The 12,085-nt window shown below is 48.6% G+C and overlaps 2 protein-coding genes across 5 annotated transcripts in view; one reads left to right on the top strand and one right to left on the bottom strand.

The window, feature by feature from the left end:
* Nucleotides 1–71: 71 nt before the first annotated feature.
* Nucleotides 72–9,261, bottom strand: znf839 (zinc finger protein 839). 2 transcript variants are annotated; one of them, XM_078245165.1, is made up of 11 exons: nucleotides 8,116–9,261; nucleotides 7,580–7,741; nucleotides 5,677–6,747; nucleotides 5,419–5,550; nucleotides 3,938–4,051; nucleotides 3,740–3,832; nucleotides 3,382–3,528; nucleotides 3,120–3,224; nucleotides 2,706–2,793; nucleotides 2,103–2,349; nucleotides 72–1,922 (listed from the first exon to the last, which is right to left on the bottom strand). In XM_078245165.1, the coding sequence occupies exons 1-11, from the start codon at nucleotides 8,998–9,000 to the stop codon at nucleotides 1,421–1,423; spliced, it is 3,546 nt and encodes a 1,181-aa protein (XP_078101291.1). In that variant the 5' UTR covers nucleotides 9,001–9,261; the 3' UTR covers nucleotides 72–1,420. The 2 variants fall into 2 exon arrangements, with proteins under 2 accessions (XP_078101291.1, XP_078101292.1); XM_078245166.1 differs by having other exon boundaries at nucleotides 7,580–7,738.
* Nucleotides 9,262–9,767: 506 nt separating this feature from the next.
* tecpr2 (tectonin beta-propeller repeat containing 2) overlaps nucleotides 9,768–12,085 on the top strand; it is a 29,713-nt gene continuing 27,395 nt past the window's right edge. Inside the window, exons 1-3 of one of the 3 annotated variants that reach the window (XM_078245171.1) lie at nucleotides 9,768–9,950; nucleotides 10,895–10,986; nucleotides 11,485–11,625. In XM_078245171.1, the coding sequence (XP_078101297.1) occupies nucleotides 10,915–10,986; nucleotides 11,485–11,625 (213 nt within the window). In that variant the 5' untranslated portion in view covers nucleotides 9,768–9,950; nucleotides 10,895–10,914. The remainder of the gene's footprint in view (nucleotides 9,951–10,894; nucleotides 10,987–11,484; nucleotides 11,626–12,085) is intronic. The other 2 variants (XM_078245170.1, XM_078245169.1) reach the window with 2 other exon arrangements.

Below are 12,085 nucleotides of genomic sequence, written 5' to 3'. Positions count from 1 at the left end.
TAACATGATATCATCATGTGATGACATCATCATGTGATGACATCGTTTAGTGAAATCAAACAGGAGTCGAGTTCATCACATCAGTTTATTGGAGGAAGAGGAAATGTTTTAAACCATCAACAAATCAGCAAACTTTCATTTCCTCCAAAGTTTTCAGTCCGTTCTCCAAACGTTACGTTCTCCAAACGTTACGTTCTCCAAACGTTCCGAAAATGTTTCGCTGTGAAGTTTTATAAAAAGTAATAAAATAGTGCAACTTCTTTTAAACTTTGTTTTTCGTATTTATCTACATATAAACAGCCAACCAATCAGCTTTTACTTTGAAATGAACAAGTTCAGATATGGAAACACTGAACAAAAAAAACAAGTTTACAAATTTACAATCAGTCCAGATTCCTTAAAAAACGGCAGGAAGAGAAACTGAACGGACCAATCAGAGAACGATAAATAAGACTGTGAGTGCGAAAACTCAAACGGATCCTCGTTAGAATAATGTTGAAGCCGTTCATCAGCAGTTCATGTTTCCTGTTTATTTCTTAAATATCAGAAACGAGCCGCGAGAGAAAATGAAAAGCAGAAGTGGACTTCAGACAGCAGCTCGGGTTTCTGAACACAGATTCAACGACATGGGAGAAAAGCTTCACGTGTTTGTTTTTAAAACAAAGTTCAGTCTGAAGAAGAAAGACCGAGACATCGAGTCAACGGAGTGATGCAGGCCAGAGATTAAAGGAACACCTCGTGCCGTTTGTCCTCAAACTCCCACAGAGTCAGAATGGACAGTCAGCGTGGTGTGTTCAGGTTCTGTCTGGGGTTTATAACACCACCCTGAAGCTGCAGACAGCGTGGTGTGTTCAGGTTCTGGTCGGGGGTAGGAATAGTTTGTCCCGTTTCCCAGGTGTCCATTAGAAACATATTCTAACAGAATCCCCCAGAGAAACTTCTTAAAGATGCAGATGTGATGTTCAGGTTAGGGTCAGCAACAGTTTGTTTCAAACATTCTCACAGAAACACAGTTAGAATAAACACTGCAGATTGTCAGTGTGGTGTGTTCAGGTTTTGTCTGGGGTTTATAACACCATCCTGAAGATGCAGACTGTCAGCGTGGTGTGTTTAGGCTCTGTTTGGGTTTATAACACCACCCTGAAGCTGCAGACTGTCAGCGTGGTGTGTTCAGGTTCTGTCTGGGGTTTATAACACCACCCTGAAGCTGCAGACTGTCAGCGTGGTGTGTTCAGGTTCTGTCTGGGGTTTATAACATCACCCTGAAGCTGCAGACTGTCAGCGTGGTGTGTTCAGGTTCTGTCTGGGGTTTATAACACCACCCTGAAGCTGCAGACTGTCAGCGTGGTGTGTTCAGGTTCTGTCTGGGGTTTATAACACCACCCTGAAGCTGCAGGCTGTCAGCATGGTGTGTTCAGGTTCACTGAGGATTTGTGGCTGCGTCTGACGCCTCGATGCCCAGCAGCGCCTGCACCGCCTCCAGTGGGACGCCCTCGGGGGTCTGGATGTGCATGGTGGTCCCGTCCGGCCCGTTGACGATCACAATCCGGTCCAGACCGGGCTCGGCCATCTGCACCGTCAGCCCCTCCGTCTGGATGTAGATCTCCTGGCCCTCCTGCAGCGACACAGACGAGTCCTTCTGCTGCTGAGGGGGGGCCAGAGTCTGGGAGGGAAGGGGGCAGGGTTCAGGGGTCTGAGTGAAGCCGGGCTCTGGGACCGGGTCAGGCTCGAGAGTCTGCGAGTCTGCGGGTTTTCCGGATTTTTCTGGAGCCTCGGGACTTGAACCCAGAGCTTTCTCCAGCTCCTTCATCTGGGCCGAGATGTCGCCGGAGCTAAGGACCCGGTCCTGGCTCGCAGCCACAGGATCCACCTCCATGGGCGTGTCAGGGGGGGGGGCCTGGGGGGGAGTGGAGCCAGAGACGCTGAGGGAGCAGAGAAACACTTTATCAGACCGGGGAACCAGGAAAAGATTGTGGAGAAGCTCAACTAATTAAAAAACTATTGAAATTATGATTTGATTAAAAGAATTAAAAGAACATTGGTAGGGGCGTGGTCTCATATGTTAGGGGTGGTCTCATATGGTAGGGGCGGGGCCAGCTCACCTGGAGGCAGCAGCGGTGCTCGGCTGTTTGGATCCGGCTGCAATCAGCAGAGGAGTAACGGAGACCGAGCAGGGCTTCACAGGGGTCACAGCGGGAGTCACAGCGGGAGTCACAGCGGGGGTCACAGCGGGGGTCACAGCAGGGGTCACAGAGGTCACAGCGGGGGTCACAGAGGTCACAGCGGGGGTCACAGCAGGGGTCACAGAGGTCACAGCGGGGGTCACAGCAGGGGTCAGTGTGGTTCGGCCTGGGAAAGAAAAGTAGAAACACAGAAACATGACGTGAGTTCAGTTTAAATGTAGATCAACTTGTCTGGACGCAACAGAGGTAAAGTTGGGGATTGTTAGGGTTTCTTCTGATCCCCGTGCCTTAACCGATACTTTACGCAACATTAAAGAACGGCTTGTTTATTGCTGAGGCCATATGCTCACATTTAAACTTTACAACAACTGGTTCCTCTTGGTGCATTTAAACCGTGATTAAGCTAGCTACCGTATGCTACCGTTAGCTGCTGTGTAGTGTAGTGTTAGCTAGCGTCTCGTACAGGTGCAGTAGGGTGTATTACTAGTGCAGTAGGGTGTACTACAGGTTTAGAAGTTGTACCTGTTTTGACCGTCTGGATCCCATTCTGGTGAATGGAAACACTGTTCTCCATCTTGAATCTCTTTGAAGGCGGCAGCATCTTGGAATTCTGGTAAACAGAGTTAGCGTTAGCCAGGTAACCAGGAGATGGGTTGGCTTCGTAGTTTCTGTCAGAGTACTACAGCTCCAGGTCTGGGAGGTTCGCATGTGCGACAGGAAGTAGATCTCTGCAGACAGCAGTGAGTTAAATCTCTCTGAAATTTTCAGTTGGAACTATTTCAGCTAGTGCAACCCTTAACATCCAACCTAACCGAAGAACTTATGTTCAAACTAGTCTACGTCTCACACAGCTGGTTTAACATACTAGAACCAGACCTGGATCTAAACCAGACCTGGATCCTTCTCTGAGAACCCAACAGTACTGATCCAGTTTACCTCCATGTATCGGACGTTCTTATTTGTCAGACTGGAGCTGGGAGACGCTCCAGGAACCACCTTCATCTTGTTCACCTCATCCAGGATCCCCAGACACCGGGCCACCTGCAACACACACACACAGCTTTATACACACTAACCCTGGAACACAAACACACACACAGACAGACAGACACACACACACACACACACTCTCTCTCTCGTACAGTAAGTAAGGGAGTTGCGTTCGAGACAGCATCTTAAAACTTGTCGAGCGTCTCACCTCGATGTTCCTGACCTCCAGCGGCATGGCCCCGCCCTGCGGGCTGATGATGTAATCCTGAGCCGCCTGTCTCACCTGCGCCTGCAGGGACTCAAACTCACGGTAAATGTCTGGAAACCGAGTCCGAGCCGGACCGCCACCCTCCACCTGAAACAGCCACACAGACACAAAATACTCTAAAATACTCTGTTCTCAGTAACACACTTACAGTAAATATACTTACTGTGTGTGTGTGTGTGTGTGTGTGTGTGTGTGTGTGTGTGTGTGTGTGTGTGTGTGTGTGTGTGTGTGTCTCTGTGTGTGTCTCTGTGTGTGTGTGTGTGTGTGTGTGTCTCTGTGTGTGTCTCTGTGTGTGTACCTTAGCCAGCAGCAGCTCCCAGAGACTCAACACTTTGGTCAAACGAGGAAGAACAACGTCCATCAGCTCCTCGTCTTCACACTGCTCCACCAGCTGCAAACAACAACCTTTACTTTGAAAGTATCAACTTCCTTCATAGCAACATCATGTCTTTAGATATAACCTTTACTATGAAAGTCTCCCATTCCTTCCTCTTACCTCCTGCAGTCGGTCTCGTCTCCTCTCCGCCTGCTGCTCCAAGGTTACCGTGGTAACGGCAATCTTCCGAGGACGACCGCGGCGGCCCCGCCTACTGACGAGTCCCACCGTCACCTGAGGGAATTGACCAATCAGAAGAAGGGAGAAAACGGCAACTGCAGGGTTATCTCAGGGTTCATCAAGTCAAATTTAAGACGTTTTAAGACCTTTTAAAGACCACCATGAATGAAATGTAAGACCTATATCACAACACAGGGTAGGACTGGTGTCTAGTCCCCCTGTGGAGGACCCAGAGTAGGGTAGGACTGGTGTCTAGTCCCCCTGTGGAGGACCCAGAGTAGGGTAGGACTGGTGTCTAGTCCCCCTGTGGAGGACCCAGAGTAGGGTAGGACTGGTGTCTAGTCCCCCTGTGGAGGACCGGTGTCTAGTCCCCCTATGGAGGACCCAGAGTAGGGTAGGACTGGTGTCTAGTCCCCCTATGGAGGACCCAGAGTAGGGTAGGACCCAGAGTAGGGTTGGGTATAGTTTACCGGTTCCAAAACAATTAAACTTATAAAATGGTGTTGGTGTCTGAATCAATACTTTAAAAAATAAATTAAAATAAAGGCCATTAAAGGCCATAATGTAATAACAATGACTTATAACAAAACTTATTTTACTAGTCAATTGCAGTTATACGTCAAAAAGAAGAACGACTAGATGACAAAAGGGTATTTTACAATAGCATTGAATGCACCACTAACTTACCAACTGTAACTGAACGTACCATTAAATTGTGTTGAGTCTTTAACTGCAGACTGTTGGAATCATTTACAGTAAAATACTGCCACACTTAAACATTACACTGTTTAGTTCAGCATTTAACTGTATTTAAGCAGCTACTGGCTAACGTTATGCTAACGTTAGCTGCTGCGAAGTGTAATGTTAACTAGCATTACATGCAGCAGTGCTTCGGTTGCCTCTGATGTCCGTTTTAGAGACCCAGAGAGCAGCACAGGTATTTTTGTGGCACTGAAATCCACGTTGCTATTCGGCCCGGTAGATACCTATCGGCACCGGGTGTCGGTACCCAACCCAGAGCACCTCTGCTGGGTCGGCTCTGATCCAAAAGCAACACGGAGGTCGTTTACGGGAGTTGGGGAGCTGCTGTGCGGGTCTAGGCAGTGTGGAGGTATCCGATCGATAAGTGGCTGACCATCACCATATCGATCTCAGCACTACTGCGAAACAACGCCACGGAATAAAAAACATTCTTAGCGCTGCGAGAGCTTTCAATGAGCGTTACATGGACGTAGGAAGATTAAGACCGGTTTAAAATGAATTTAAGACCTACACACAATATTTCAGCAAATTTAGAACTTTTTAAGGCCCTGCTGGGCTGGGCTCTCTTCCTTTCTTTCTCTCTTCCTCTCAAAATCTCTAAAGTGATTATAGATGAAGTAAATTATTCTTCTGTTGTTGTAATGGCGGTGTTAACTTACCTTAGGAGGCGGAGCCAGTACCCGGCCCCGGCCCCGGCCACGCCCCCTTCCTCTGCCTCGACCTCGGGGCCGGCCGGGGCCCCGGTGATGGAGGCCCCGCAGTCCTGCAGCAGCCGCTGGACCCCCGTCCACCTGGAGACAGACAGGGTAGAGACAGACAGGTTAGACCTGGGTAAGATGCATCAGCAGTGAATGATTTTAAGATTTAGTTTCTTTTGTTTAGTCTGACAACAAATCGCCTTCACATTGGTTTCTCACTCTGTTTGTTGCCATGGCAGCAGGTTTGTCCTCCTCTCTGACGCCTCCTGTGGTGGTCTCCTGTGATTGGCTGTCTCGAAGAGGGCGTGGTGTGTTGCCGGGCAGACCGGGCTCTCTTTCTGTGGTGGTCTCCTGTGACTGGCTGTCTCGGAGGGGGCGTGGCGTGTTGCCGGGCGGATCGGGCTCTCCGTGAGTCGGGTTCAGTTTGTAATGGCGGTTCAGGCCTCCGGCGCCGATGTAGGCCTTGTCGCAGGTCTGGCAGCGGTGCGAGCGCGACTTGTGGCTGTACGTCAGAGAGGGGGAGGAGCCGGAGGCGGAGCCATCCTTCCTCGCGCCCTCCTCGTCCTCCACGCTCATGTCGGAGTAGTCGTCAGAGTCCGACTGGTGGCTGTCAGCCAGGTCCTCCGTCTTGATGAACTTGTAGTCTTTGGCTTTGTACTTCGGGGGGCGGGACACGCGCCCAGACCGGGTCTGCACCTTCAGCGCCTTCTTTTCTCGCTTCTTCAACTTCTTCTCCTTTGTGGGCGGAGCCACGCTGGGCGGGACCACGAGAGGAGGGGCTACGGGGGCTTGCCGGGCCACAGCAGGTTTGGCGGTCTGCGTCGGGGTCGCCGTGACGACTGCAGGAGGTTTAATGGGACTCATACTGGGGGCTGGCGCCGTGCCGTTAGCGGGGGGTTTGGTTAGCGGGACGCTAACAGCCTTAGCAGCGGCAGTGGGCGGGGTCTGGACTCTGGCGGGGGACGCCGCGGGTTTCTGAGCCAGGCTGGAGGCGGGGCCTGCTGATGTCGTCTGGCCGGTGAGCTTGTGGACCAATGGGAGCAGAGATCCGACAACGGGGGCGGAGCTCTGCAGCAGCAGCTGGATGGGGGCGTCGCCTGCGCTCTGCTGCAGAAAAAACTGCTGACCCTGCTGACCAACCACCGGCTGGATGTGGATGATCTGAGCACTGCCATTGGCCGAAAGCTTTACCTGCGGATGACTGACAGCTACACTCTTCTGTGGGGCAGCGGAGAGAGACTTCACTTCCTGTTTGGGGGGAACCTGGATCTGGATCCTGACAGGCTCCGACTGAAAGGACAGAAAACCAGAAACCAGTTGTAACCAGTTAAAACCAGTAAACCAGAACCAAGCTGTAATGTTACCCTACAGGACTAATGTTCAGCAGCAGTTAGAGTCACTAAAAGGTCTGTTGTTGCTGCTGACAGACTCAGATTATTATTCTAAGTGTCTGACAACATTATGGGATGGATCCCTACAGAGATAGACCTTTTAGTTAAAGAGTAAGATCATTTTAGTTTAACATGAAACAGCCCCGAAATCCCCATCACCAAACCCACCAGACTCCATGTAAATAATCAGGACTTTTAGCGTGTATAGAGCCAGCATATTTCCACCAGACTCCATGTAAATAATCAGGACTTTTAGCGTGTATAGAGCCAGCATATTACCACCAGACTCCATGTAAATAATCAGGACTTTTAGCGTGTATAGAGCCAGCATATTTCCACCAGACTCCATGTAAATAATCAGTACTTTTAGCGTGTATAGAGCCAGCATATTTCCACCAGACTCCATGTAAATAATCACTACTTTTAGCGTGTATAGAGCCAGCATATTTCCACATGTAAATAAGTGAATTAAGGGTTTATTTCAACCAAACCAGAGTGGTGATTGTTGGAACAGTGGAAAGATGAACCAAGACGGCTTTTGGTAGTTTAATTTAGTTTCTGTCCACTTTGAATGAAGTGTGTTTTACGATGATAAAAGTACTGATTACTTACATGAAGTCTGGTGAGTTCAGCGTTAGGGATTTCAGGGCTGTTTCAGGTTAGACACGCTGAATCAACTACAGTCCAGTATCACCAAACTGATCTTAAACCAGGCTCCACATCTGACTCACCTTCTTCTGAACCACCTGGACCAAGCCTCCTGTCTGCAGAGCAACCTGCTGGGCGACGCTCTTCAGCTGCTGGGAAGCGTTGTTCTGGGTGGGGGTCTTTAAGACATGGACCGGCTGCTTCAGGGTCTGCTGGGGGACCTGGACCGGCTGCTTCAGGGTCTGCTGGGAGCAATGTTTGCATGGAATTCATTAGAGTTTTTTTTTTATTTTTTATTAAGTGATAAAATATGTTTTTAAAAAGCTATAAGACAGATTCCATACGACCCTGCATTAAGTCGCACAGACACACACACACAACACTTTGCACTACCATCCTGGACTATACATCAGCCCACTGCACATACTATATATTCTCTGCACTCAACCCCTTCAGCCTCCTTTTCTTATACTAAACAGCTATTTTGTATATATTTGTTTCTGTATTTACTGAGTATTCTTATTAATGTTTAATTTGTTTGTATGCATGCACCAATCACCACGGCAAATCCCACATAGGGCAAGAAACTCCTTTCTGATTCTGAACAAAAAAAACAAACCTGCTGCTTCAGGGTCTGCTGCTGGGGGACCGGGGTCTGTTTGGGGACCTGCACGTGGACCTGGGTCTGCTGCTGGGGGACCGGGGTCTGTTTGGGGACCTGCACGTGGACCTGGGTCTGCTGCTGGGACTTGGTGACCTGGTTGATGACCTGCTGCAGTTGGCTCGGGTCCAGGGCCGTGTTCTGGACCGGGATGGTTCTGATTAGCTGGCTCTGCTGCAGCAGCTGCGCGGCCTCGGTGTCGGATACCTGGACGATCTGCTGGCGGGTGAGCTGCTCCAGCAGAGCCTGCTGCTCATCGGCCGTCAACCCGGAGCCCTCCACCAGGCTGCCGTCCGGCTGCACGTACAGGATAGTGGTGTTCCCCAGGTCCGGGCCCAGGCTGGAGAACTCTGGGCCCAGCAGGAGGGTCTGTTCCCCCGGGCAGCTCAACGACAGGGACCCGGTCGGGGAACTCTGCAACACGGCCGCTGCCGGGGAACTCTCCCCGGGCAGGGGGCTCTGCTCTACGGCCGCTGCCGGGGAATTCTCCCCGGGCAGGGGGCTCTGCTCTACGGCCGCTGCTGGGGAACTCTCCCCGGGCAGGGGGCTCTGCCCTACGGCCGCTGCCGGGGAACTCTCCCCGGGTATGGGGCTCTGTTCTACGGCCGCTGCCGGGGAACTCTCCCCGGGCTGGGGGCTCTGCAACACGGACCCGGGCGGGGGACTCTCCCCGGGCTGACTGCTCTGCTCTGCGGCCGCTGGAGTTAAACTCTCCCTGGCATGAGTGCTCCGCACGGCGGCCGTTAGCTGTGAACTTTCCCCGGGTCTCGGGCTCTGATCTCCGGGCGGCTCCGCGGCTGTTATTGTTCTGGTCGAACCGCCGTCATCCTCGTTGTCCGCCATTTTGGCTGTGAGGCTAACAGTTAGCTTAGCTCAGACTGGGGGCCAGTCCGCGGATCAAACCAACCTGATCGTAGATGTATCACCGATATAAACTGTGTTATAAAATGTGTGTGTGCTAGTGAATAAAACGCTCCGCCGGGGTGAAGGACGACATTAACGGTGACAAGAGGAGCAGATGACGGTTATGTCTCCGGTTAGCTAGCTAGCTTAGCCGTCATCAGCAGCGGGAGCGTGCACTTCCCGAACTGGATTCCGGACCAGACCGGACTCTCCGAACAGTTTAATGTTAATGTTTATTATTTTATAAATACAGTTTTTATTGTTGCAATTATACATTATATTAAATGGAAGTACCCGGGCTGCCAATTTATATAAAATAAAATTCACATTTAGATTAAAAATATATATATATTTCAAAATAAAATATCAAACAGAAATGAGTTTTTTTGTGTGACTGTAAAATACGTTAGTGTTCCACTAATGTAACATTAATGTTATTATTATTATTTAATGTGCAACGTTTAACATCGTGTTCATCAGTCAGTTTATCATTGAAACCCAAAAATATAAAGCATGTTTATGGATCCAGTTTCCGGGTCTTCCAACCAGCAGTTACGGAGTTTCCGCTTTCTTCCGTCATTTATAAATGTATTTATGAAATAATGGAGATAAGGTAGACATACCGTAATTAACTAACATATAATATGAACTGCAGAAGGTTTAGTGGGTCAGCTGTATAAATAATTGAACACAGAAACATTAAAGGTAAATTAAAAGGTGTTATTGCGGTTCCGGTCCGCAGGGGGCGCAGTTTGTTGACAGCAGCTCCTGTCTGTGTATCAGAGCTGTCAGACATACAGGGCGATGTCACCTCTCAGCTGCTTATATATTTATATAAATATATAATATCCTGCTGTGATTAGAATTAAAACATCTGGAACAACACCTGAGTAAGTGGCTCGCGCGTTTCGTCCTGATGCTAACGTTAGCCTGCCTGCTATCAGAACCCGTTAGCTGGGTTCATGTGATGCTAGCTGGCCTGGACTGTGTTTTAAGAAGCTAGCTTTAACTCACTGAACAGCAGCATGTTTGTTTGACATTATGTTGTTTTCGGGATGTTTGCTGTCAGCTGTCAGACTTCAGAACAGCCTGCTGAGCTAACATTAACCCGACGATGCTGTCTTTTCCCGTAGAGACAGCGCCACACCAAACTCCGTTACACAAATGACACATTTAACATTGTTCTCATGTTGGGCCGAAATAAATTAACTGAAAGCTCGGTGTAATATGCCTTACATTTCGATAAGTTGTTGTGTTTACTTCGGTAAATATCTACTCCACCAAACGGCGTTTAAATGATGTTAAATCTCTGCTGTTTACGTTTGTTCACGCTGTTTGTCGCCGCCCTCCATGGAGGATAAACTGCAGATAAATCATAAAAGCTTAACTTTTATATTGTTGTTGTTATTGTTTAAAGTTGTAACCTTAAATAAGTCACAACGACTTTAAATGTCTTTTTTAACAGTGTTGTAAGTTGTCAGATACAGAGCAAGGGAGCCGTAAACTGCTGTTCTTTGTAACGGGGTTTGGCACAGACATCTCCAGCTGATGAGGAAGCAGAACCTTCATGGCGTTCGTCACACCAAACTTAATAAAGCATTATGTCAATTGAACTATCAATTAATTTGAACTAAAACACGTTTCGCAAAACAGGAATTAAGACCTCTAACAATGAGGCAAAGAATGACTCTTTAATTTGGCGTCTGTCTGGTTCATTGTTTACGTTTGTTTATATTTATATGTATATAATTCTCTACCCTGTGATTCTCTTAACGCACTTCTTCTCAGGTTAATCTTACATGTTTTTAAATGGAGGTTTTGAATTAACTTCCAGGACCGACTGAGTCCAGAAACATGGCGGCGCCGCCTTCTGTCCTGAGAGAGTTTTGCCCGCTCTACTACCTGCTGAACGCCATCCCAGCCAAGGTACTGAACCGGGCCAAACCATGCTATCCTAGCCAAGGTACTGAACTGGGCCAAACCAGGCTATCCTAGCCAAGGTACTGAACCGGGCCAAACAAGGCCAAACCAAGCTATCCCAGCAAAGGTACTGAACTGTTCCAGTACGTCGGTTCAATCCCCACACCAACAGGATAAATCTGGAAAGTGAAAGCGCCCCTCCCTCATTACCACCACTGAGGTGCCCTTGAGCAAGGCCCTTATTAGAGAGACCTTCCTTAACGATGATGATGATGATGAAGATGAAGATGAAGGCTATGTGTGGCTATGTGTGGCTATGTGTGGCTATGTGTGGCTATGTGTGGCTATGTGTGGCTATGTGTGGCTATGTGTGTGTGTGTGTGCGCGCGCGCGCGCGCGCAGTGTGTCCCTCTGTGATAATGATGAAGGTCTCCCTGCAGGTGCAGCGGGGGTTCCGCTCTGTGATGATGATGATGATGATGATGATGAAGGCTCTCCCTCTAGGTGCAGCGGGGGTTCCGGTCCGTGTTGGTGTACCTGACAGCCCTGGACAGCAGCGGAGACTTCCTGGCCGTGGGCAGCAGCACCGGCATGCTCTACCTGTACTGCCGCCGCCGCGCTCACCTGAACAAGTACAGCCTGGAGGTCAGAAAGCTGCTTCTTCTGTCCTCAGCAAAATGGTCTCTTTATATTGAAATATTCAACTGTTGTTTAAATTTGGGAAAATATTAAAACTGTAACGAACTGTTTGAGCTTCAGTGTTTAAAGTAGTTAACATTCACTATCATATATATATATATATATATATATATATATATATATATATATATACTGATATATATCTATATACTGACTATATATCTATGGGTGATAGATAGATAGATAGGTAGATCCTTTTAATAACCCTTTGCAGGAAATTACATTGTCACAGCAGCTTCAAGACAGACATAACACTACACATTTACTCAAATATATCCATACCAATAAATTAAGGAAAGTTATTTTTGTGCATTATAGAGTCGTATAGCAGCTGGTATGAAAGACTTCCTATACCGCTCCGACTTGCACATTGGTGCCATCAGTCTTTGACTGAAGGTGCTGCTGT

The sequence above is a fragment of the Sander vitreus genome, unplaced genomic scaffold, assembly GCF_031162955.1.
Source record: "Sander vitreus isolate 19-12246 unplaced genomic scaffold, sanVit1 ctg396_0, whole genome shotgun sequence".
Classification (NCBI taxonomy): domain Eukaryota; kingdom Metazoa; phylum Chordata; class Actinopteri; order Perciformes; family Percidae; genus Sander; species Sander vitreus.
Note: the sequence above shows the minus strand (reverse complement) of the source record. Positions and strands in the feature narration are given on the sequence as shown.

What these genes read in the sequence shown, in the direction of transcription:
- znf839 (XM_078245165.1), bottom strand. Translation starts at nt 9,000, where the DNA reads ATGGCGGACAACGAGGATGACGGCGGTTCGACCAGAACAATAACAGCC. An exon ending in TCCAGGTGGTTCAGAAGAAG is followed by an intron (nt 6,748 to 7,579) that starts GTGAGTCAGATG and finishes CTGTCCTTTCAG; the next exon opens with TCGGAGCCTGTCAGGATCCA. An exon ending in TACTGGCTCCGCCTCCTAAG is followed by an intron (nt 4,052 to 5,418) that starts GTAAGTTAACAC and finishes CAATTCCCTCAG; the next exon opens with GTGACGGTGGGACTCGTCAG.